Source organism: Molossus molossus, unplaced genomic scaffold (assembly GCF_014108415.1).
Source record: "Molossus molossus isolate mMolMol1 unplaced genomic scaffold, mMolMol1.p scaffold_m16_p_21, whole genome shotgun sequence".
NCBI lineage: Eukaryota > Metazoa > Chordata > Mammalia > Chiroptera > Molossidae > Molossus > Molossus molossus.
The window spans coordinates 27,954,684-27,982,115 of record NW_023425357.1 but is presented as its reverse complement, the minus strand read 5'-3'; the positions used below and the strand labels follow the sequence as shown (position 1 = coordinate 27,982,115).

The following is a 27,432-nucleotide window of genomic DNA, read 5'->3' as shown; positions in this document are numbered from 1 at the left end:
TGAACCTGGGTTCTTTCTACATAACCATGCCAGTCGGGAAACAGGCGTGTTATTGGAGCCAAAAACGGTAACGTTAAACCACCTTCTTTACACGGCCCAGCTCTAGACCAGAGGGTGCCCACAGGTGATCAGGGGCCAATTTCAATCCACAGATGTTTCTATTAATATGGTATTTTTTTTTTTTTTTTAAGAAATTGAATTTGTTGTCAATATTTTAGAAATTAGGAAATTTCATACACATTTCTTTTTAGATTTCTGGTTTCTCTTGAAAAGTCAGGCAGATCTGTCAACACGCGTGGATGTCCATTCCCGCAAGGCGAAAATCAGCATACTTTCTCCAGTTCCTGAGTCCCAGAGAGAGACGCTCCAACAGCCACGCCCCTCTGCTCCACAGTAGCACAGGCGGTTGGCTGGGTGACTCTGTAGCTCAGACCCTTCCTACCATCACTGGAGCCTTAAGCATCATATTCACACGTGAAATAGCTCCTTTGCCGTTTCCCTGTCTCTGCCCACCAAGCCTCCCCCCCGGGCACACAACCCTCCTGTGCAGCAGTAAAGCCTTGGATGATTACTATGAACTGGGGAGAAGAAAAGTGCCCTGTAGTCCGGCAGGTGTGGCTCAGTGGTTGAGCATCGACCCATGCACCAAAAGGTCACAGGTTCGATTCCCAGTCAGGGCACATGCCCAGGTTGTGGGCCTGATCCCCAGTGAGGGGCATGCAGGAGGCGGCCAGTTGATGTTCTCGCTCATCGATGTTTCCATCTCTCTCTCCCTCTCACTTCTTCTCTTTCTAAAATCAATAAAGGGGAAAAAAAATTAAAAAACAAAACAAAACAGAACCCGTATGTTGCCGGCGGTAGGTCAATGCCTTACAAACACTGACTTCTCGCGGGACCTTACTTGGGGTTGTTGCAGTGTCTCTCCTGGTAGCGGACTCCTCCACCACAGGTTCGGGAACACTCCGACCACTTGGACCAGGCGGACCACTGGCCGTGGATGGGCCGGGGCCCCAGCTCCCCGAACTTCACACACTGGCCTTGCCGACACCACTGTGGAAAGAATACGGGACATGTTTCCTGTCAGAAGCCACCGGGAAAGGGCAAGGAGATGCAAACACCGGCAGGTGAACAGGAAAAGCGAGTGTGTGAGCGGGGAAGGCGGCGCCCGGCCCCATGCCTTCGCGGCCGCACGGCTCACACCGCTGTCTCTTTCCCCTGTGCGTGGACTGATGCAAAGCGGACACCCAGCGAGCAGGGCGTCTGTCACCCACAGGTGCTTTCTGAGCTGTGGAGGGAATCGTTCAGACGAGATCCCACCCAGCAGCCGAGGGAGCCAGAGCAGAAAAGGGACAACAGAACCTCCCTGGACGTTTAGCCAGCAATTTGGATCATGCACTCAAGGAGAACCAGTCTTTAAGATAGTAACAGAATTCACCATTCTGGATGGTTATCTCATCATAAAAACAGATACAACTCTACATATATGTTTTTCATTCCACCTATAGAGCACGTCTTACAACACTGAATAGCTTTCAGCCTACGCACACTGTGCTGCTAGATAACACCCTTTTGTGTGTATAAAAGGTCCCGATGTGAGGCCCTCAGATGGATAACTGGGAACTCCGAGTGTCTTGTACGAAGGAGCTTTGGGTCTTCTGTTTGTCAAGGATCGGCTCAGGGCGAGAACGGTTTTCTGTGCTACCCTTTTCGTTTTCCTGTGTAATGCATTCCAGGCATTGCTGGTCATCGCTGTCCTTGGGGGTTGCATTAGCCTCTGCTAGCGGTTTCTTTCCTGTGGTGCTTTTACTACGAGCAAGTTCTGCATGACTTAGCGTAACTGCACCCTTTTCTGAAAGCTTCTGCAATCAGATCCAAAGGGCTGGGGTTTGGACCGCGCCAGGGCCTGCGGAGGAGTGGGGGTTCGGTTACAGAATTACAGGGAGGTTTGACTTTCAGAGCTTCTCTCTCCCTCATAATACATTTGGTTTGTGCTGTTTATTGTGTTGCTAGTGCATTTTGTCTAGGTCAAGATATTGCTTCCTGTCTTCACATTCTTGCCATGAGCGGATTAATTCTTCTGTTTAGAATTTTTCTTTGCCTTGGATTGCCATTTCAGAGTTTGCCCAAAATCATAAAACATTGTTGAGGACTTTGAGGGGTGGGGAAGCAGTCGGTCATTTGAGGATTTTGTCTACCATAAGCATGAATCTGAACCTTCCCTACCAAGAGTCCCTGCACCTCTCCAGGACAGAGCTCAGTGGCTGAGACATAGTAACAGCAGCAGCAACAGTGTATTAAATTGTTTCTATGTGTCCCAAATGGTGCAGGCAGGGCTAAGAGGGAGGACTTCACAAACAGTGTCTAATGTAGTCTTCAGGAAGGGCTTAGGGGTTAATAACTATTTTCTGGATGAGAGAACTGTAGCAAAGAGATACAAACTAACTTGCCCAGAGTCACACATCTACCTAAGTAGCTACACAACTAACTGAGGCTGGATTTAAACTTAGCAGCTAAAAGTCCTAAATAGGACACACAGACTTCTCACATCAGTGGCAAATTGCCCACAAGGTATCTGAACTCTGATCTAATTTCTTTTTCAAGAATGAGGTTTTTAGCTCTGTTCCAACCCTTCGAATTATTTTCACTTTCTTTTATTCTGGTATTCACCCTAGTATTGACAGTCTCCTCTGGGTCTTTCAATTAGTATAGGAATCAGGAACATATAGGAATATACACCCATACATTCACAATTCACATGTATGTATAAAAGTCTACCTGTAACATGTAAATATAAAATAGACACATATATAACTGTCTCTATTCATACAGATTTATTTCTAGCACTGCTTCTAATTTCAAATTGAATGGCCATGACTTGGGCAAGTGTCTTTAATGATAGACAGCAAGCACAAACTTTTCTTTCCTTGCACACAATCTAGATAAAAGGATGTGCCCTTCACATGCTTACACATTTACTGAACAGTCATGGTACAGCTATCCCTGCAGGATGGGGATGGGCGGATGGAAAAAGATGGAGGATTCAGTTGGATTCCAGTTATGGAGAAATAAACAAAACACGGAGTAGCTGCCACTCTGCAAGACCCTTGAGACAAAGCATGACTAAGACATGGCCCTGGCCTCGTGGAGTTTACAATCTAATAAATAGCCAGTTACATCCCCCTAGTGGAGGGAGACTCAGAGATGCATCTATATAAAGGAGGAATAATTACACTGGATAGATGATAGATGAAACTTATCAGAATGCTTTCTATTGAGGGTGGCCTTGTAATTAAGCCCCACCCCCTCATATATATAGCCATAGTGTGGCCTTTTAAAATAATGGGGTGCAGAAAGTGGTATTAGGACATCTATTTTCTAACCCAGCTTGATGCGTGTCATGTTATAATAGCTAAAGTTTAAATCAGGAGCATTCTTGTCCCCCTGGAACTAGATCCCAGGTGTATTTATGTAAGAAACCTTAGACCTCAGGTACAATATGCTATTATATCTATCTTTTTCTCATATGTTTAATACTATCGTTTTCTTAATGACAAAAATACCTATTAATTAAAGTAGCAAGATATAAATTTTGCTTTAACAATACAAATGACTTGAACAGTACCTATATTTTCAATCATTCAATTAATTCTGTTCTGTGTCATCGCAACTAAAACACTCCTGTGCACGGTTTCAATGAGAATACTTATTGCACATGCATCTGATTAAAAATTGCATGCAGCCCAGACATAGTGGCTCAGTAGTTGAGCATCAACCCATGCACCAAGAGGTGGCTGGTTCGATTCCCGGTCAGGGCACATGCCCAGTTTGTGGGCTCGATCCCCAGTGGGGGCACGCAGGAAGTAGCCAATTGATGTTCTCTCTCATTGATGTTTCTATCTCTCTCTCCCTCTCCCTTCCTCTCTCTCTCTAAAATCAATAAAAAAAAAAAAATTCATGCAATGACTCAACTTTGAGAATGTTCCTTTAAAGTAAAAGAGAGTTGAAAATTGCAAATATTTTGAGATGCTAAATAAATGACTTAACAGATATCAGCAGGCATTTTTGGACACATTTGTTTTCTTATGTGTCCATCCTTGCCTTTACTGTTACTCTGTTACTAAAAGTCTCTCATCCGATGGAAGAACTTCAATTCCGATTCCAACATCGCCTTGGTGCACCCCTCACTGTAGTTCATTCAAAGTGCACACCCAGTCCCAGATGCCAGAGCCAGATGCATTTCTCATTCATCAGGGCTTTGATTCTGTGCTTGAAGAAGGCGTGTTTCTAAGGAACGTTGGAATTATTGGTTTCCCCACTCGACTGTGAGAGCTTGAAGAGATAAAGCTGAGTGCTATTCATCTGTGTATCCCCAGAGTGTTCTCTCTCTGATATCTAGTAGAAAGGAAATTACTGCGGAAATGAATTCACTTTCAGTGACCGATTCCTCCAGGCAGGCGTGTGCTGCCTCGAGAGAGCCTAGTGCAGGGATCAAAAACCCTGGAACATCACTTGTCGCTCTTAGCTCGGTCTTTCAGAGGAACGCCCCAAATCCGGATCGCTTCCTACACTCCAAGTGCACCTTTCCCTCCAGATTCTACTGGGACAGGGGAAGAGAAACAGAAACTAATATGTGAGAGTTCTTCATTCAAAACACAAAAATCTCCCACGGTCTTCCCCAGTAAAAGTGGTTCTTAGGGTTGAAGACATTGGCTAGCAAAGAGACTTTCTGGTACAACACAGATGGAGATGCGGGTTACCCTTTGACAGGAGTCACTGTATATGATGGGACTCTACTGGGCGCTACAGTGGGTCCTGTGAGGTGATTAATAGAGGCCTTATATGGAGAGACCATCTTTTCTTTGCTATTCAAAGTGCCATCTGCTCCCCGAGGCCTTTCTATGCCAAATCAAATTTAAAAGGCAAACAGCATACAATGAAACCTACCAGCTCATTGAAAAGAGAAATATTTTGACCCAAACTTCCATCAAAAAATGGAAAGTAAAGGCAAAAGCAAAAAAACGAAACACAATCTTCGTGAACAATTCAGCCAACGGGGCTCTGTTAGCATTGAGTTTTCTAACAGGGCCAGGTAATGCTGGTTCATTTAGAGAGAATTCAGAAAATACATGCAGCCAAGGCCTTCCATTCTGAGGGCGCAGCAGAGAATTTGGGCCTATGCTTCATCCCGCTTCTAGAACTTAAAACTAACAAGTATGCAGTTTACCATACTCAAGCCACAAACGGTCCCTTCCGCTGCAGGCATGAACTTGGTCTCACACCTGTGGCCCACTCGATGGCACCAAAGTGACTTGCAAATGTCCTGAAAGGAAAGAAGGAACTGGTAAGGGTGATGTACAGTAAGAACAAACACAGCCAGAGCGTTTGTACACATATTATATTCCGAGGTGGCCGGAATGAGACATTAGCCAGGAAATGGAGGCGAGTGGAGTTGGTAGCAGCAAGGTAACCAATAGTATGTTCTAACCAATGAGTTTCTACACTACCTGCATATTCATGTGTGTCTAGGCATGACTGGGAGGTATCAATAGTGAATTTAGAGACCCCTGGGCTTGGAGCTAAGATGTCTGGTTTCTAAAAACAACAACATAACAACCACTGAAGCAGGATAGGCCAAGACTGGAATACAGCCTGACTCAAATCCTTGTCCTCAGATTCCAGGTTGCCCGCCCTATGGGCGTGTTATAGAAGGCCTTTAAAAATATGTTTTCCCCTTTATTTTCTCTCTTTCCTAATATTTTTCTTTCTTTCCTAATTTTTTTCTTTCTTTCCTAATTTTCCTTCCTTCATTCCTTCCTTCCTTCCTCCCTCCCTTCCTTCCTTAGTTTCTCTCTTTCTTCTTTCTTTCTTCTTTCTTTCTCCATCACTATTCCTCCTCTACCCTCTTTCAACTCCATCTCCCCATCTCCCCACCACAATCACCATGCCTGACCATGAGTTCTCTCTCTTTCCTTTTTTGCTCAACCTCCAACACCCTCCTCAATCATTGCAGTCAGCCTGCTCTCTGTTCACGAGTCTGTCTCTCTTCTCCTTGTTAACTCAGTTTGTTCACCCAATTCTGCATGTGTGTGAAATCAGTTCCTTCCTCTGCAAAGCAGTGGTAAAATCAGCCCTTGCCCCTGTAGGGTTCTTCTCAAGGATAAATGATGTAAAGGATCCCTTCCATTACCTTCTCTTTATAGTAATGTTCAAGCATTTAGACCATTTAATTCTCACGCTAGACTATGAAGGAACTGCACTCCCGTGCTCGACTGGAGAGGGCAGAATCATGCCGCCTCCCCCACGGCCACGTCCTCCTAACCCCTGGGAACTGAACATGGGAGGCTGCAGAGCAAAGAAGAATTCGGTTACAGACAGAATTAAGGTTGCTAATCAGTTGACCTAGAGATGAAGAGACTATCTTCAATTTCCCAGAAGGGCCCAAGGGAATCACAAGGGTCCGTAAATGGGGAAGAAGAAGACAGAAGAGAACAAGGAGTTGACGGGGAGGAAGACTTGGAGACGCTGCTGGCTTTGAAGATGGAGGAAGGGGCCAGGAGCCAGGGAACGCAGGCGGCCTCTAGAAGCTAGAGGCGGCAAGAAAATGGCTTTTCTTCTACAGCATCCAGAAGAAACACAACCCTGCCAACACCTGATCTTAGCCCAGTGAGAGTCATGCCAGACACCCGCCTCCAGGTCAGTAAGAAAATGAGCGTGTGTCGTTTTAACTCACTGGGATTGTGGGAATGTACTGCAGCAGCATAGGACACCAACTCTGCTGCTAAAGCCATTCATGGTGGACACTAAACGGGCCCCATGTGCAAACTCACCTGGTGAGGAATCTGAGAAAGCTACAGCTGGTGAGTGGCGAGGGCGGGACCCCAATTGGCCTGATTCCTTGACCACTGGGATTTTCCATCAGTGAGAGAGCTTTCCACCTCTCCAGGCCTCGCCTGCTTGTCTATAAAGTCAGGGGCTCAAGCAGAGTCCTTCCTGCTCACGCAGTTGTCGCTGCCCTTCAGAATCACATTGCTGATGGACTGTCACCAATCACGGACCGGCACAGCCATCCCGTCTTGTGTGCTGTGTTCTATTTACTAAGGTAGGAGTGTGAACACACACATTGTGGGGAACATGTGAACAGCCAGGTTAGAAACACAATGATTTTCTGTGGTCACTTGTTCTACTCCTGAAAATTCAATTAACCAGGCACCCGATTCCCCCAGCATTCCAGTTAATACAGATTTCATGGTTAGAAAGTAGAGCAAGAGCATGCTTAGAAATATTTCACACACACAATGTTTTCCAGAGGACGAAGGAAACGCAGGGAAATCAGAGATCCGTGCAGTGAGTCTGCCTTTGTAGACCATACAGTCCCCCCCGCCCCCCTCCCGCCAAGAGACTGGCAGACTCTTCAGGACGGACACTGCTTGGACTCACCACGGCCACCAACAGCCCTAGACATGCGCCACACTTCCAGACCTCCAAACAGCTCGGAAGACACGATATGTAAGTGTTGCCCATGGAAATGGACCTGCCCCGACAGGAGAAAGCATACGGCAGCTTCCAGCAACGTAAGTCAGGCTCCTCGCCTCTGTGCCGCCACACTGTCACCTGGGTCTGGGGGGACAGGTCAACGCGGGCAAAGAACAGCCTGCACCAAAACGGAAGGATGGGATGCAACCGCCGAAACAGTGAAAGAAGCCACAGTGAGAAAGGCTCCCGGCCTACAGCTGTTTTCCTTCTCCCGGCCAGGGGAAGCTGGAGCGCACACCCTCACACCCGTCGCCGATGTGGCAGCCCCCGAAATGACCCGAGGGCAGACAGACCGAAGCCAAGAGGCCCCGATTCCACAGCCAGTGCCAAGCCACAGGGCCAAGGGGAAGGGGGCAGCTGGAGAAGACCAGGAAAGGAAAGCAACGCATGAAAACCCAGGGATGCCAGAGAGAAAGCAGGCCGGCTGCACGAACGTGTTATTTCTTCTGCGGTGGAGCACAGAAGTCGGACGTAATTACAGCCGGCGGCGTGCTCTGCTGACCATGAGCGCCTCTGAGGGGGCTCCCTTTCAAAGAGGCAGAATTAAGAGTTTGCACTTTTTTGCTCATTCTTGCCTTTTTTTTTTTTCCCCAGCGTCTTCGACTAGCTTTTCCTTATCTATAATTCCCTAGACTTAAGCCATCATTTAAGGGAAAAAGAAGTAACCACAGAGACCTCGAGATCGCCTGCTGCCTGGATGTGATTTGGGGGAAGCGTCTCACGGCCGTCTGCCCCGTCACTCCTCGGCCGTGTTCTCCAGTTGTATTCCCAGGGACAGATGTCCCTTCAGGTAAAACCTGACACGCTCAAAATGTTAATGGTCCTTGCAAATCGAGTTGTATAAAGCATCTCAAACTTAACACATCCAAAACATAACCCCCCATCTGTGCTCCACGTTCAGCCTTTCCCAGCTCACTTCATGACACCCCCATGCTGCTAGTTGCTCAGTCAATAGGTCCCAGACTCATCTTTGACTCCTCTCTTCCTCCCAGGTAAGTCGCTCCTGCTTCCTGGAGGAGAGATGGGAAGGGGACAGAGGCACAAACCTCCCCTTTGTGAAACTGAGAGTGCTAAACATTGTTTTCGTTGGTTATCACTGAGAATCCAATAAATAACCCCTGAGCATTTGCTAATATGGTAGGTGCATGGTAGGCATTGCGGGTCCTCTGTCTGCTGGGGCGAGAGGGCTGCATGGACCGTTATAACACAGCATCACAAGGTTATGACGGTGACAGGCAGGGTGGAGAAGGAGCCCCGAGAAAGGAATGTCTACATCTCCATGGGGAAATAAAGAAGGAACACTTGAGCTGAATCTTTAACGACAATCAGAAATGATGAGGTACTTGTCATATGGATGACCGTGCAGCTTTCTAGGACGGAGAACATATGTGCAAAGGCTTATAGATATGAGAGCAGGAAATGTTTGAAAAACACGCCAGACATCAATACAGTTGGAACATAAGTCCATGGGAAAGTGAATGGAAGTTGAAATGTGACGTAGTCAATGGCGTAGATTACCAAGTAGGTGTGATTTAGATATTTGGAGTTCCTCTCGACTCTCCATTCATTCTCTGATGTCAATGCTAAATCCTTGGAAGAAGGAATACATGCCCACCCTATTTTATTTGCCATGCCTTTTCCTTCAAAGGGAATGCTCTCCAAAGGGATGGGCCTGAAAATATTCAGGAGACTCCAAATACCTTCTCCATCATTCCTACTCTGCTTCAAACCTTCTTGGTGTGTCTCACAATGAACGTGTACCAAGCTCCTGCCATGTGGCAGTAACTGTGCTGGTTACTGAGGTTCAGAGTCTGGGCTGATCATTTCTAACAGTAAAATAACCAGAACGGAAGCATCGGTCAGTGTTTTAGCATGGAGCATTCTAGCCAAAAGTACTGATTCGCTTGCTGAGTCAGTAAGCATTTAATTAAGTATGTGATTATCAAGTGCAAGCTCTCCCTCCATTAGGTCTGTCCAAAAAATGTGCAACCATTTGCCAGATTCACTCATTTTCCTCTACGCGTTGAGAGGGAACAGATATACAGCTTGATACGAGGCTGGGAGAGGCAGGAAGACAGGACAAGTGATGAAGACAGCCAGCCCCAGGCCCTTTGACAAGGAAGCCACTATGAAAAAAACAGCCGGACGTGGTGGTGATGATGCTACTGGAGATCTAAGGAAGAGAGCAAGAGGAACACCCTCGTTATTTATATACTAGTGAAACTATACCAAGAGATTAATCCTCACAATGGCCAGGGAAGAATTATTATCCTCACTTTACAAATGTGGACAGGAAAGCTGAGAGAAGTGAAGTCACTTGCCCAGGGTTCTGGGGAGTGGTGCAATAAGGCTGTAAACTCAAGTCTATCTAACTCCAACAGCGGGGGGGTGGTGGTGGTGGGGGTGGTGGTGGTGGTGGTGGTGGTGGTGGTGGTGGTGGTGTGTGTTTCAAGTTTATGACTGTCTAATTCAGTAGCTCCCCACCCTGAGCAGCCATCAGAATCCCTTGGAGCCCCTGTTCAAACACAGGTCGCCAGGCCCTACCCCAGTTTGTTATTCTCCAGGCCTGGGCGACCTGGGCATTTGCATTTCTACCAAGTTCTAGGTGACACTGATATACTGCCTCTGCTGGTTTGAGAGGACACTTGGAAAAGTATCCCTTTTTCCCCCTATATTTGTTGCTTCTAAAGAGTATGCAAAACTGCCTTTCTAGGAGGTATAGGAAAAAAACTGCAGCGAGGAGAAAAGGCCAGAAAGGGAACATAATGATAGGACGATGAAGACCCGAACAGAAACATCAGCCCTTTCTTGCGCTGCTGGCGCTGGTCCGATCTGCCGAGACCCAGCGAACAGGAGGTGGTTGTTCTGAAAGCCCTCCTCCACAGGGCCTGGCAGGCACCGATTTCTGATCCTCACAGATGCAGCCATGCTTCAAGTTGCAAGCAGTGTGGGAATATTACCATAAGGTTGGCACAATATTCCACATTCAGTATCCACCTACCAACCCTACCTTCTCTGCCTTACCTCATAGTCCTTCTCAATGACCTCTCTTAGTCAGATCTCTCCACCCCACCAGGCATTCCTATCTCTGAGCCTTTACTTGTTCCATTCAGTCCTTTGGTCTGGAATTTCCTTTCCTTTCCTCTGCCTCTCAGGGAAGACCATCACACTGAGATGCGGTCTTTGAAAAAGATGGTGTGTTTTCAGATAAAAAGATCTGTAATTTAAGAACGGTTGTTTGAGCCCTGCTCAGTGTCTGACACAGAACAGGCACCCCACAAATGTTTGCTGAATGTATGATCCTGAAGGACTGATAGCAATTTCAGAAACGTCCTTTATATTTCTAAAGAGAATCTAACTCGTTACCAACGGTGCATTTACTGCATAGTAAGTGCTTTATAAATATTTGATTAAGGAATAAGCTAGTGAATCCTTTAAGAATAAAATGACCAGGAGACAAAATTAACAAACATTTTCAACAAAGTAAATGGCTACTTACCTCAGTCAAATGCATCAACTTAATAGGCAATTTGAAATACTTATAAATGTATTAATTTATACATTTCATATAGGTCCATGTACCACGGAGGACACACCAAAAATTGTGGGGGGTTTATGTGCAAACTTTTATAATAGTTATTCATTTAAATTGTATTAGAAAAATATGTGATCCCATATCAAACTTTGATTTAATAGTTATTATTTCCTGGGACTGAACTTAACATTTTTTTAAGTGAGCGGAGTTATAGAAAAACAACAAGTGAAAAATACAAAAATGATACAATACAACTAATGAAGGTAATTGTTAATGACTGGATGTTAACATTAGTACTTAAAGTTTAGGAAATACTGGTATTAACTATGAAGAGAAGGAAGCTGAACATCAAAGTGTGGGTGATGCGATTTGTTTCGGTTCCACCATTTATAAGTTTTGTGGCTTTTAGTAAATTAAATACATTCTGTGAGTTGCAGGTAAAAAGTGGTGACAATTCTCCCTTTAAAGGTTTTTGTGAAGACTGAAGAAAAATAAAAGGAGTGTAAGTAGATGCCTCATGTGGAGCAGAGGCTCACTTAGCAACTGCTGCAGTTGATGGTGGCTGGTGGTGAATGGTGAGGAAGTGGTGGCAGTGGTGGGTGGTGGCGGTGCTGTTGGCAATGATGGTGATGCTGTTGGTAATGATGCTGATGATGGTGGTGGAGGTGGGGCCGGTGGTAATGGTGGTGGAGGTGGGGCCGGTGGTAATGGTGGTGGAGGTGGGGCCGGTGGTAATGGTGGTGGAGGTGGGGCCGGTGGTAATGGTGGTGGAAGTGGGGCCGGTGGTAATGGCAGTGGAGGTGGGGCCGGTGGTAATGGCGGTGGAGGTGGGGCCGGTGGTAATGATGGTGATGATGATGGTGACAGTAAGAGTGGTGGTGGTGGTGGATGGTAGGTGGAGAAAGAGGAAGAGACAGAAGAAAAGAGAAATAGGAAGAAGAGTAAGAACAGAGGAAGGAAAGTGAATTATAAAACTCCATAATTTGCATCCAGACCTAGGATTTCCACATTTCTCTTTGGGTACTAGGAATAAACCAAATTAAAAATGAATCTACTTTTTAATATTTTTTCACTTTATTGATTTTAGAGAGAGAGAAAGAGGGGGAGAGAGAGAGAAAGATAGAAACGTCGATGAGCTAGAACATCGATTGGCCTACATGTCCCCCACTGGGGACTGGGCCCACAACCTGGGCATGTGCCCTGACCAGGAACTGAACCAGCGACCTCTTGGTGCATGGGTCAGTGCTCAAGCAGTGAGCCATACCCGCCGGGCAAGATGAATCTACCTTTTAGTGACTTTGAGATTGTCAGTGATACAGTTTGTGATGACCTGGAACAATGTCTCTCCCATTTCTACATCTTCAACTTTTGCTTTTCCCCATCTACCTTTCTCACAATACTGACAAACACATCTTAACATTGCTCAAGATGTACCTTGAATTCTTACGTGTCACAAAAAGTTGGTTGCCATCAAGAGTTTTTTAGAACATGAAAGGCACATGTATGTATTTTGAGTAGCAATTATTTCAAATATATCACATTGAAAGGGAATATAAACATAATGATACTAAAAAAGATGAGCAGTAAGTAAAAGCTATTGTACCCAGATTTACTACTTGTGATAAAAATCTTTGTCTACAGCAAAGGAATGTTCTTTCAAGGACGCAGTCAGATAGTATTAAAACCAGGCATGGTCTATGGGGGATAACACTGGATAATTCATTGACGGCAAAATTGCCACTTAATTATCATGCCAAACAACTGACATTTTCAAGATAACCCAGACTCTAACCCTTGGCCTTAGCAAACTAAATGTTTATACTTCGGTTAGGTACACAGACACACTGCAGGATCTTAATGTAAGTTCCCAATCACCAGCAAACATACCTTCACAAAACCAAGGCTGCATAACTTGGCTTTTGCTCCAAATTGCCACTTGCACTGCGTGTCAGCATCATAAATCTGTCCTGGTAGTTTGTCCGGATATTTATACTGTCCTGTTTGCTTGGGCTCATCCACCAGACACCCAGCCTGAGGTGTACTGCAGTAATAACACATCCTTATTAATGACCTTGTCTATCTGTGACCTGCACTTAAAGTTATACACTTCTGAATGCATTCATGCATAGAAAAATATAACGTGGCTAAAGAAATAGGTATAAGTTTAAGTTAAAATGTATATCATTCCAAATAGTGAGTTTTATTCATGCCAAAGAAGACAAAATGTATACAGCCATAAAGGGTTTCACATGACACTGGAAGTTATAGCCATCCAAGTGACCTGGCTTGGCCTGCTAAGAGATGGGAAAGGTCAATATATTTGGGAACTTTCCCCAACAGTCGTGTGCAATCATCATCAAGGGATTTTTATTGAGTGCCTACTCTGTGGGCAGCATTTGACCAAGCACTAAGGGTACAGCGTAAACCAGACACAGAGACAGTGCCTGTCTTCATGGAGTTGAAAGTCATGCTATATTTTTTACAGATAATGGGGCAGTCGTCAAAGATGTCCTTGAACTCCATTGATCTTTAAGAGTAAAAAAAGGAATCAGGTTTTTGAAAGAAATCAGGAGAAAGGACACATGGGGGCATAAGGCAGAACAATTTCCCTGAGGCATGCCTCAATGGAAAGAGCTGAGGAAAAAAAATCAGTCTTGATGGCATAGATATTCTTAGAAAACACTTTATCTCCAATGACTTAATTAAATTATTTTACCAGTGAGAGGCAAAACAGCATGGTGGTTAAGTATGACTTTGGTGTCAGACAGATGGGGGTTCTGGTCAACCATGCCACTCTTACATCTCTTAAATCTCATTTCTGACAGTGACTCCCATAAAAGTTGTTATACCGATCAAACAAGAACATGGATAGCTTGTAACACAGCATAGTCAGTACTGTTACAATGGTCAAATAGTCAAATATATATTATAGCTAAATAAAGTGAAAGGGTCCTTCAAAGAGTTTCAACTGTGCGTGCATCATTTAATATGAATCAAGTAGTGTGCTACCTTTCTAATTCCATTTTATTAATGTAATCTAGGAGAGCTTAGTCATCAAATAGATGCTATATAGCTATCATCCCTTTAAATATCTTTTGAACAGAGAGCTAGCTCTTGGTCATTCCAAACAAAATAGCCTGTCGAGACAGTCTCCATTCATTAAAATCATGTACACCATTTTAGAATTTTTTAAAAAAATACTTTTACAACCAAATGGATTAATAAGATTACAGTGATTAATCACAGTACAAAGCCAATATATCTAGCAATCTCTGGAGGTCATAAAGGGAAAACAGTGATAAGCACAGACCTTGGAGTCATAACAGACCTAAGTGTGAGTCTCAATGTGGGCAGCTTACCAGCAGCAGAACCTTAAGCAACCCAGTACTCTCTCTAGGCCTCCATCTCCTCCCCTCTGGAATGAGGAAATGATAGGACTGCTGTGAGGATTGAACGAGGCATCATGCGGAGAGTGCACAGCACAGTGTTAGGCCTTTATTCTGTTTTTTCAACAATGACAGCTCTTATCATCATCATCATCATCATCATCATCATCATCATCAGGATTTGTCAGCCTTTCTGTTCACTGGGAGGTCAGGAGACACGTCCACTGAAGACTGTTTTCACACCTCTCGAACACTGTTCATTGGCACCACCCCTCCAAACCTAGGCGCAGCCTTGGCTTTGGCCTGTCTTACCTGAGGAATTTCTTGAGATACTGCCGGCTGCACGAAGACCACGAAAAGACCCCGTTGTTTCCGGTCAGTGTGGGAGACATGATGTTGCCTTCCGCCTTCCTGCAGGGGTTGCCTTCTCCATCGTGAATCATGCCGAAGCTGAAGCACAACAGCAAAGCAGCAAAGGCTCTGTGAGCAACCCCCTTCTCTGGTCATAACCAGAGGCAGAAGAGGATGCCCGAGGCACCAACCAAGCCACGTGAGAGACAGCTCTCCAGAGCGTAAGAAAACGAAGAGACGACAGTGAACTGGGGCATCGAGTGCTGCGGAATTCAGGGAGAACGTTTTCAAGCACACTGACAGCTTGGTTAGAGGACGTCCCGGCCACGGAAACCAGAGAAGGGTATGCCTGCTACATATTTTGAGAGTGAGAAAATTTGGGTTGAGATTTTTCAGCTAAACTGAAGTGATAAGAGAGTCAAATTCTTTTTTTTTTTTTTTTCAAATGGCAAAAATGTTTTCTTGCCATCAATCATGGAACTGTGGTAGGGAAGTTCAGAGCGAGGAGAGGTAGGTACAGAGAGAAGCTGATGGTAAGATGAGGACTGTTGACGCACAAAGCGAGTGTCCCTTACAAACTTCTAACGGAGATCTATTTATTAACTGACATCACACACTCTAATCGTGATTAAACTCCCATAAATCAAACATCTTTAAACATTAGTGGTTGGCCCTGGCCAGTTTTGCTCAGTGGTTAGAGCATCGACCCGAGGACCAGAGAGTCCCGGGTTCAATTCCGGTCAAGGGCATGTACCTCAGTTGCAGTTTGTCCCTGGCCCCGGTCGGGTCACAACCAGTTGATGTGTCTCTCTCACATCAATGTTTCTCTTTCTCCCTCCCTCCCTCCCACTCTACCTGAAGATAAATTTTTAAAAAATGTCCTTGAATGAGGACTGAAAAAAAATAGTGGTTGAATCCATCTATGAAGGCATAAAAAGGACTTCTTTTGAACGCATTTTATGAGAAAACTTTGATTTGTCCCATTTTACCACAGAAAGTTCCAGCAATTACAGAGTAAAAGTAATTTTAGGTGGTTTCCTCCCCAGAAATCATATACATTACATCTAAATTGTTCCCAAATCTCCTGACTGGGAGAGTGTGACAGTAATGCATATACCCACATGTGATACACACACCATAGACTTATTTCAGGCCATGATAAAGAGGTAGAGGATAGAATAACCGTCTTTGGTCATCTCTAAAAGTTCAGTATACAAAAAAGCTTTTTGTGGTTCTTCTAGATTGTTCTTAACCTAGTTATTTAAAGGAGCATAATTTTCCCCCTGAAGAACATATTTTTATGAGGCAGATATGATTCTTGTGGAAATAAACATGTTATTCTGATATAATCTTTTATTTTAATGTTTTTATTGATTTTTAGAGAGAGAGAAATATCAATGAGAGACATCAATCGGCTGCCTCCTGCACGCCCCCTACTGGGGATCAAGCCTGAAACACAGGGCTGTGCCCTGCCTGGGAACTGGACCAGTAACCTCTTGGTGCTTGGGTCGACGCTCAACCACTGAGCCACACCAGCCAGGCTGATGTAATCTCATTAATGTTATTAGCCTTTGAAGTAGCTTATATCAAATAATATATTTTAACATAATGTAAATTAATCATGATGATATAACCACAGATAGTATTCTACGATGACTCGTGTCTAAAACTAGCCATTTTCCTAACATTACTCTCAATTTATCAGGTTGGTAATACCAGGTGGCTATATACCATTACAGTATCAGCAAATGTCCCAGCTATTTTGAGGTGACAGATTCACAAATAGGTATTTATTAGCTTCAACATATACTCAGGGAAAGCATTTTCTCTTCTTCAGCTTTGCCCAATTCAATTATTCTTTATACCGAACCAGGAATCTAAGGTGGTTAGTTTGGAGACACCCCTTCTAAATGTATTCGTGAAAGTCAAAAACAGAAGGAAATGTATATATGAAGAATCAGATGGGTAGGAATAGGGTGAGGAGAGATTAAAGCCTTTACTCAAGGAACACATGGTAATTAAATTAGCATTTCACTGGGGTTTCAGGAACATAATAAAACCAAGTTTGAACTGAATTTTGAACTTAAAAATGCTAATTTTTCTAATTTATTGTAACAGCTCTTTAGAAAAGAATACACATTTTCCTTAGTACATGTCAAAAGTCATATCAAAATCTCATGAAATGTCCATTTCAAAATTTACTTCTATAAGGCTACTTCATTTAGAACACAAGCATGAATATTTTATTTTATATCTGTGCTTTCTTCTAATTCGGACCATTCTCTCCCCACCCCACCTGGAGGATGCCTTTGTTTTTCCTTGCTAAAATGTTGCATTTCAATTCTATTAACTTTAACTCACAACCAAGACTAAGTCAAGTTTTTAATAGCCAAGTGAAAGATTTGTTAATTGGGACTTCATGCTGAAGAAGCAAGTTTAGACATATGTTTGACCTTCATAGATATTGTATTTCCTGCTCTGTATAAAGGGGTCTTGTGCCTAATGGACATTTTTGCATCCCCATCATTCACAGTAAGATTGGTTCATTCATATCTTGCCAAGAAAGCAGTTGTGCATATACATGAAATTCTGGGAAACTGTTAGATAACAGCAATGGTCAAGATTCAAATTTCCTAATCAACTTAGCTCATGAGGCACTAACACCAAAATATCAAATAAGAATCACAGTTGTGGGATAGATGACATTTGCTTTTATTTTTAAGTCAGAAATTAACTGGATGCTCTGAAATGAGCAGTCACTATAAATGCTGAATACAAGGCACACACACACAAACAATCCTGAAGTCATACATCCAAAGAGCGTGCCTTGAATAGTCATGGTGCAAAGCAGCATGCTTCTTCCAATGAAGATGCTGTTGCTCAAATAATGTTTGAAAATCCGCTGTAGAATTGTATCCACAGCAGATTATACGCCTCGTAAAATGCATTCATCTCATTGCTCTTAGGTTTCTGATTCCTCATTTCTAACTATATTCTCACAAAAGATTTACTGATAGCAAGTAAAAGAATATTAAGTGCATGCACTGACGCCAAATAAAAGAATATCTAGAATATGCATCAGAAGTTTTTAAACAATTAACAAGCCATTAGTTTCTGGGAATTTACATGTCTCCATGATTATTTCCTTAGCATAATAAACGAAAAGTATCTTCAGCAAAACATGGCAGAAAATAAACAAATGCCTATGTTACCAGAGGCTCCATTAGATAGCCGGCAGTCCTTTTCTGTGCAACGTAATGCTGTGTGGTTCCTAAATGTCGCTGTTTAAACACAGCAGTGTCAACAATGACCTTTATTAAGCCCTTCTTATAGTCAGGCACAATTCTAAGCTTCACAGAAGATTTACCCTAATGATCCTACCGAGATCAATAGTAATCTTCAGAAGAATGTCAATGACTCACCCAACCAGTTTTCATATAGTCACTTACTTGTGCCCTGACTCATGAGCGATGGTGAAGGCCAGGCCGAGCCCTGTGTCCTCATTGATGGTACAACTTCGGTATTTACTGCACATTCCACTGATGGGGGCAAACCCTAACGAAAGAGCCATTTCAACTGTTAGTCCAGAGGGAATGCACACAGACACCTCATCATTTCCTATGTCCTCCAAATGTTCTGCAGTTTTAGTTTAATGGATTCATGAATGGGGGGAGGGGCAGGGCAGGAAAACACTAAAGCATATGCCCTCTTTCTTGTCTGCATAGATAAAAGCCGTATTCAATATTTTCTCTCTTCTTAAGATATTAGCATCAATTGATCCTCCTTGTGAAATCTGATTACTGTAATTCTCATTTTACATATAGGATACTAAGCCATAGAACATTTACATGCCTTTTCTCTGTTTAGTATTTGGGCCAGAGAAGCTGCTGCAATTATAGCTGAACCAATGCAAAATGTTCACTTAAGAGTAGCATTAGCGCCCTGGCCGGTATGGCTCAGCGGTTGGAGCGTCGGCCTGCGGTCCAGAGAGACCCGGGTTCGGTTCCCGCGAGTAGTATTAGCATCAAAGCTCAAGATTTATTTTTCTAACAGGACACACATTCTGGTCTATTTCTAAAGCATATAACATGAAAATGCCCAAACAATGTGAATAGATTAAATTCACTTTTCTCCTGTTCACTAAAATGTGATAAATATTCCTGTTTCCAAAAACTATTTCCTTTCAAGAGCAGTTATAAAAGCATTCCAGCCAATCCTTGACTGTATCTTGAACTACGTGAGAGTAGTAAATGACTTTCTTCCCAGTTTTGAGTCCTCATTACCAGTAGAACAAGGCTATGTACCCAGTTAACATTAAATACACACTTGGGAACTGACCGCACCCACCTTGCAGTCATGATGTGAGATCTCTGGGAACCTAATGTATAGACACGTATCATGGGTGAACCATCCCCATCAATACTGATCTAGATGACCACCACTTCCTTTTTAAAAAACTGTTGAATTCCTACTATATGCAGTGGACTACACTAGAAAATATATTTATAATAGAAGATTTAGTGCTTACTCACTGTCTTGTACAAATATAGAAAAGCTGAGTCCTTCAAAATTCAAGTAACTTTCTAAAGGAGATACTGCTACCAAGGAGTATGTCCACAGAGAAGTACCATAGAAATCAATCAAATTCTCTTCAGTCATGATGCTTACAGAATAAACCACAGCTTGTCTAGTTAAATAATGTATCCCGTGCCTCGATGGGCATCAATCGAGTTAAAAAGAAAATTACAGAAAGGAATAAAGTAAGCGGGCTCCCCATTCCACGCTGACTTTAGTTAAACAGAATAAGGGAACCGTGAGGGGACACCGCTATTTAAACAGTAGGTCTCCTTATTAAGGGGCATAAGGGCCATCCACCCAGGAGAAAGATTCCACACTGTGTGCGTGAAGCGTGTTTATACCGTACCTAAAGTGTCACAGGGTTCGTTCTTCCAGGAGCAAATATCAAATCCCGTGAGTAAGATGGCGTGGTCGTGCCTTTTGCCATTCTTTCCGACGAGGGCAGACTGCCACTGGCAAAAACTGTTCAAAGACTGGTCTGCGTGATGGTTGATCAATAACCCTCCCTAGGGAGACCCACACAAATCAGAGTGTGAATTTGCACAGAGATGAGAACGCTGAATCATTCCATTCTACAGGCACACACAGAAACAGCATGTTTCCAAGGAGAAAGGTCAGTAGAGGAAAACACTTGAGCTAAGGTTGGTTACAACTGGTTAAAAAAAGAAGAAGAAAAACCTAAAAATGATTTCAGGTAAATGCTCCCAATATTTAAAGTAACTATAGAGTTTCAGTCGTGTAGTTTATGACCAATCATATTTCTACAGCAAGTAACCTGACATTGGTTAGGAACATCCTTGTTCATCTCTTGCTGGTACCGTTTTTACAAAATTATCATAGCTTTTAGAAGACAGTCATCAACTAATGGTGATAAAGGTCAATGCCTCTTCAATAGAGAGTGAGTAAGGTAGTGAGTATAGCCTAGTTACCCCACGTCAAAATTTCTAGCAAAGGGTTTGGCGAATCATAGGTTACAGTCAGTCAGTCAATCAACCAACAAATCAATCAAATGAAATTTCACTGAGTGGATGAAAAAACACAGAGTTGTAAGATTCTAAAGGGTATGGTAGAACCTACCCTTAAAAGAACGATTTACCAAAATGTTTGTTTAAAATTATTGACGAGTCCAGTTGAGGGTTTTTAGAGATCTTCCATTATGAGTGAATTAGGATGCCGCTGGCTTCAATGTCCTTGAGCAAAGTGCAAGTGGTGGGTTAGAAAAAGGTGTCCAATGACACACACCCTTTCTAACTTCCTATAATTCCAAGAATCATTTGACAAGTTGTCAACCTCTGTAGCTCTATACACCTGGGCAATTAGATTACTTTCCGTCTTGTCTCTGACTTCCTGCTTTATACATTCCTTATTGGGGCAATAAAGATAGAAAGCCACAGGGAACTTCAAAAATAGTCTGTTTAATGGGTAATAACCAGCTCAGAAAAATATAGTTTAGCATCAAAACACTACAAAGCAGTGACTGTTGTACAATTTAACATTTTATTATATGATTTACCCGGGCCTTTGTCTTGTACCTCACTGTCATCAATTCAGGGTGGTTAAATAGTCCTTTTTTATTCTGGACAGTACCCAAGGTGATGCTGGGGAGACAGCAGGTTTACTTCAAGAATTTCCAGTTGCCATTTTCAAAATACCCTTTTGCATATACTTGCTATTATCCAGTCTATCCAACTTGTAAAATCCAATTAACCCTTATATCTTTTACCAAAGACACCTTCCTTATAAAGTCTACATAATATTTATAAGTTTGTATATAATGTAAAATTTGTATTTATATTATACAGGCATATTTAATTATACGTTGCATCATTATTTGTATGCACATATATTATATACACATATATAAATACTTATTTTGTGATGTTTTAGTGATTTGAATACACAACCCTATTAGATTGTACTTTCCTTGAGGGTAGAGTCAGCATATTTTTAAGTTTGAATTTCTAGTGACCGGTAAGTACATGACTGGCACATGGTAGGGGTTTCATAAGTGTATCCTGAAGGAGGAAATACATGAAGTTTGCCACTTACCTGTTCCTGCTCCAGAAGAATGAGGCTCACCACAACAATGTTTATATCACTTCCAATGGTCCCATCTTTAAATAGGCTGGAGACCTGTTGGAATAATTGAAGTCAAAAACAAAATGAACAAAATTCAAAAATTTCCAAAACTGGGGAGGGGGGGAACCAACGAGAAATATTTATATATACAAAGCCTTTAATTTTACCAAATATATGTCCCATGAAGCCAAGTTCTTCAAAACTCGATTCCCTCCCCCAATAAAATGGCATGGCTACATCTTCTATTCAACCCTCAGAAGGGAAGTCTATGCTTTCGAGTTGCTTTGGAGAGCCAGAGGGCTGACGTCCCGACAGCCCCCTTACCATGTTCATGACCGTGAGAATGTACGTGGTGACGTTCGCTTTGCCATGCTTCTCCACCATCTTCTTGTCTGCCACCACGAGGGTTTCCACGTTGAGGCCCTTCTGTGACTTCCCAGCTGATCTTCTTGGCCGCCCTGTGCTCCCGTATTCATCAAACCTGAGATAGGTGTCCTCTGTGGGAGGCTTGGGGGCATCTACAGTGAACGTAAGAGCATTTGGGAGGGATTTCAGTACAGAACATTTGGGTGAGACAGAAATCTAAGCAGGGGGAGGAGAAGGGCGAGGTAAGCAACATGTCACTGATCTACTGATAAGTGATGCCATCAGTGCCTGTCCTGGGGCTCTGCACCTCGTCTGAGCTCAAGAAAGATTCACCCAATAGCAGTGTAGATGGATGAATAGAAGAAGGGGTGGATGGGTGGTGGGTGGATGGATGGGTGGGTGGGTGGATGGATGGGTAGGTAGGTGGGTGGATGGGTAGGTAGGTGGGTGGATGGGTGGGTAGGTGGATGGGTGGGTGAATGGGTGGGTGGATGGGTGGGTGGACAGGCGATGGTTGGGTGGATGGATAGAAGGATTTAATAACTCAAAACATTCTAGCAAATAAAAGAAAAGCTACACTTCTAGTGCATCAAGAAAAATCAATTTTGTGAGAATAGTCTTTAAAAACAGAAAATGTTTATTTTATTTTATTGCTAAAAAATCCCTGCAGAAATAGATATCATTCTTTGCATCTGCATTCATGATAACACTTCGTATATTACTTCCTGTGAATATCATCACAATTACTAATACTACCATTCCCAAAGATCCATGCCAAGTAGATGTCTCTAAAAGAGAATATTTCAATAACACTCCAAGTGCAAAAACCAATGAAAATGGTTCATTATTGCACCCAATCAACACCTCAGTGACAGAACCCCCTTCGCCAGGGCTGGGACCATCACCTGGTCGCCTGTCTAATTCACTTGCCACTTGTGGCTACCGAGCCTTTGAAATGTGGTTGGTGACAACAAAGTTAATTTTAAATTTAATTTACATTTATATTTAAAAAGCAATACTTGATGAAATTATTTAAACACTTACATGTGTTTGGAACAACTTGAATATGTAAATCTACTTGAACTTTAAATTTCATAAAATCTAGGCACAGATTAAGTGTTTCTGATGACTTTATCACATCCATTGAATCTGTGCTCTAAGTACCAAATAAACACTAGATTTCCAAAACTTAATATAAAAAATAATAATTTGTTACAATGATGACATGTTAACATGATATTCTGTATATACTGGGTTAAATAAAATATATTATTAAATCTATATCATTAAAATTAATTTCACTATTTAACATTTTTTAAAAATATGACTATTAGAACATTTAAAATACATTTGGGGCTGGCACTGTATTTCTCCTGGACACAGCTAGTCTAGAAAATGCAGAAGGCTGTGCCTGGGTCCATAAACATGCCCGAGGGTCCAGCTAATTCACTGCCACCTGCACTCAGGTCCAGTGCTCTTATTTCCTGGGAAGTTTTTCCTTTAAATCCTCAGAAGAAACACCCAACCACACCTGAGGATTCACTGTGATTTCTTTAGTTATTGGAAGACTGGGTATTTTCTCATAAGCGCAGAGATAATATTGGAACCTGTGACTAAAATGTAGGAGATGCTAAAAGAACAACAAAAAAAGCATATAAAAAATCTTCCCTAGTTTATCTAAGAAAAATTGAGACCTGATCACCTAGTATTTGCCTGACAGGGTCATGTCTGGTCCATCTCCAAGACTAATTTCTGGGGGTGCTCAGTGTAGCCCCATGTTAATCAGCAAAGCCAGCCCCCGCAATGGCACTCAAAAAAACCTATCGAGGGCCCACATAAGAACAGGACAAGAAAAAGTTTCCTTACATACATTTCTTGCGTCGTCCACAAAAATGCTGCTTCTGCAACCTTTGATGGGGATGCTCTCTTCCTTGACTCCAATACGTGTGGGGAGCGTGAGCTGGGGTCTGACCAGGATGATTCTGGCTGGAGCCCGGGTAGCCATGGTAACGCTGGACCGTCTCCTCGGCAGTCCTTTTGTACAGTACATGAGGATGGTGGCCTGCAGGTGAGCTGTAGTTGTGCTCCTGGGCTAGTAGCTGAGGTAATGGCGAGATGAGGAATTCATTTTTTTGTGTCCTTATTAGACCTGACTAAAAAGCCAAACACAAAGAAAACATTAACGATTCCAGGTGTGCCTGTCTTAGGTGTTGATTTTCAGCAACTGTTTATTGGCTACTTCCTGCCTGCAGGCACTGTGCTAAATGTGTGCACGCAACGTTTCACGTGAGCAGTTGCAACTCTCATCACCCCCACGGTACAGATGAGGAGACCGAGGCTAAGCCAGTAAGTGGGAAAGCTAACATTGCCCCTGCGGGAAAGGAAAAAGAACTGTCCCTCTATCCTTCCAGGCTCTTGGCTGAGAATGCCCCTATCATAAAAAACATTAACAGGAGAAAAACGTATTTAATAACATGTACACCTCGTGTATGCACGAGACATACCCAGGAAAACTGAGTGACTCCTGGAAATGGCCCGGGTCACCACCTGAAGTCTGTTTTATTGCAGGCGTAGCTCAGCCAAGAACTCAGAAGGTGTGAAAAGTTGGCAGACCAGTGCCAGGGTCATTCCAGAGGAACCGTGCACAGGTCTTGAACCTCTGGAAAGTTTGCCGTGGACAACATAACCTTTGCCCTGAGCCGAAACAACCTTGTCTTCCATGACACAATTGTTTGTAACACTAACAGGAAAGCAGACGCCCTGACCGCCAGGGCCGTGATTGCGGGCTCTCTGAAGATAGAATCAGTAATCAGCATGTATGGCTAAAGCGCAACTCAGCTCGTTAGCAGCAATGGAAAGTTCTTTCCTTTCTTTCCGCGTCTCGCCAAGCCCTTTGCCCTCACCCTGCACACAACTTGGGTTTCTGCCTGAGTCTGTGCCCTGGGGTTGCAATGCTGTGATCTTAAATAAATGCCTGGGGCCTTTTGCTGTGGCTTTTTATGTTTAGGTCAATAAAGGATAAAGAGAAAACGACTTTTCCTCCCCTACAACGTTTAAGGGAGTCTGCACAGGCTTCCTTCCCCGCAGTCTTCTCCCTCAGACTGGCTTGGCTCTCTGGTGCTCATGGCTTGTGCCTCAGCTTAAAGACCTCCTCCTTCCTCGGGAGGCTGTCCTCACGACTCTGATGCAAACTATCCTCCCCACTTCCAAATGATCTCAGGCCACAGACTATCTGCATTCGTCTATCTCCAGTGAAGGAAACGAACAAAATGCAACCTTCTCCCGGCACCTCTGTCGTACAATTTCAGTTGCGCTCTCCAATGGCAGGAGCTGGTCAGCATCTCTGGTGTGCGCCACACATTAGCAGCCAATCAGTATTTATTAGCCTATCAGCATTGGTTGAATAAGTTAAGTTAAAGAAACTCAGAGTGGAGGGGATGCTGAGGGCAGGCCAGCACCCCCTCCCTTTACAGACGGGGAGACCTGAACAGCACGCTCACCTCTTCCAAGCTGCACCATTCCAAAGACACCATCTACAGTCCCCAAATCAGTGAACAGACTTAACTGTTTTTGAAAAAAAAAGAAAAGTAGTGAACAATCCTTGAAAGCCCTCCAGCCATAGTAACTGCCTAACGTGGTTCAACTCATATCAAAGGCTTCACCCACTTAAGTGCCTTAACTGGACTGACCAGTTTGCAAGCTTTTCTTTCTCCTCTGTGTCAGGAGAACTGCAGGCAGCTCAAATGCAGAGTGAAAACTTCTGTTTCGAGAAAGCAATAAAAAAATTTTTTTTTAAAGCATTGCCATCTTCCATTGGGACCAACACGCGGGGCCTGCACAGCCCTCTGGTTTTCATTCAGAGTGACAAGGACCGAAATCTAGAACAATTCTTTACAATGAAGCTAGGATTTTACAGTGCTGCATATTACAGAAGAAAAATATTCTTTGGGAGGGGGGGTTAGTTTGACGGAAAACAATGGCGTGTAACCAACACATTGTCTAGTTTAAGGATGTAACCCAGCACATCCAAAAGGAGCGTCCGCTGGTGTTTGCAGACGGTGCGTAGCATCTCGCGTGGCTGAGCACACGCGACGGTCCCACGGATCGGCACTCTCCTGTGGTGTCTGCTTAAATGGGGGAGGCAGGAACTAAACAAAGCTCACAAGTGGGTATGACATGTTCCTGTGTGTCAAGTATGAGGATGAAAAAGCAGGGTGCTGTGGGAGAAAGGAACGGAAGGGCAAAAGGAGGGGGCGACTAATTTGCGAGTGGGAGGTGCCGGGCGGCTTGGCTGAGGGCAGGTGTTCTCACCCACCAGAAGCCCTTCTGGTCCTGCAGGGGAAGCCCCGGTGGTTAGAGATGGGAACTCAGAACTAAGGAGGGAAGAGGCTGGCGAGAGGAGGGAATCAGAGACCCAGTGACCTGCTAAGAAGGGGAATGAGCGTGAGGACACATTTGGGCTTCCCTAGGCTAGAGAAGGACAGGAGAAGCCCCAAGTGTCTGAAGAGGCAGGTGCCATTAGCTGAGAGCTGCCCCCAACTGCCCACCCCAGGGGACTCCTTTCCCTCCAAAGACCAAGGGAACCAGAGATGAAGAACTAGCTGCGCCCCCTTCTGGATCAAAGGGTCTGTGCATATTGTTCACTCCTTGAGAGTTCAATCTGTTCTTGTTTTATTATTTTTTCCTTTATTGATTTTAGAGAGAGAGGTAGAGAGAGCTAGAAACATTGATGAGAGAGAACATCAATTGGCTGCCTCCTGCATGCCCCCCACTAGGGATCGGGCCCACAACCTGGGCCTGTGCCCTGACCGGGAATCAAACTGGCGACTTCTTGGTGCATGGGTCGACGCGCAACCACTGAGCTACACCGGCCGAGCCAATCTGCTCTTGTTTTAAAGACCTAGATAGAAACTCAGTCATATCATTTAGCCGCTAAGTTTAAAAATTAAATGGATACTGACCAAGAGTCAGTATTTCATTCATATTTTACCATTTACACTTTTAGAAAGGAGAATTTATACGATAGTGCGTTGTATTTGTTGTTTCTTCTTTTAGATTTTAGTGGCCGGAATAATTCCTGGAGCACTCATGTCAGGTGTAAATCACACTTCGAGAAATTCCCGTTTCCCTTTCAAACACCCTCCCTATAGGTCATAGTTAAACTCTATCAAACGCTTTAGAATTAACAGAAAGAGGGAGAGTGCTGATTCCAGAAATAGATTAATTAAGTGGTGGTACGAATGCACAAATACTTTTTTAAAGTTCAGAATGAATAGCCTTAAAGATAAACGAGAAGTAGGAAGCTACACGCTCCCTGAAGGCAGGGTCCGTGCCTCAGGAGACTGTGTGCCAGCCGGCACTTACACCTGTTAAATAATCAAGAATTCAGAGACTTAATGGAGGAATGATGTTTGCTCAAAGGGAACCAGAACTTCAAGTGAGACAATATATCTTAAAGAAATTTCTTGGACTAATACTGAAAAAAGATCCCCATGGGCAGTGTCATTATTCTATTCCCAACTTTAGTAAAGACTAATAACAGCATAACCAAGTAGCCCCACTGAATCAGACTGGAGAACTGTTGGCAAAGACATATATTTGTGG

At 43.5% G+C, this 27,432-nt stretch overlaps 1 protein-coding gene across 1 annotated transcript in view; it reads right to left on the bottom strand.

The window, feature by feature from the left end:
• The window catches only part of ADAMTS18 (ADAM metallopeptidase with thrombospondin type 1 motif 18), a 69,361-nt gene extending 45,405 nt beyond the window's left edge, over nt 1–23,956 (bottom strand). The window contains 9 exon segments of the mRNA XM_036274510.1: nt 902–1,050; nt 5,225–5,320; nt 12,956–13,109; nt 14,767–14,904; nt 18,255–18,360; nt 19,730–19,889; nt 21,433–21,516; nt 21,787–21,980; nt 23,695–23,956. Coding sequence (XP_036130403.1) covers nt 902–1,050; nt 5,225–5,320; nt 12,956–13,109; nt 14,767–14,904; nt 18,255–18,360; nt 19,730–19,889; nt 21,433–21,516; nt 21,787–21,980; nt 23,695–23,956 — 1,343 coding nt within the window.
• Nucleotides 23,957–27,432: the final 3,476 nt, after the last annotated feature.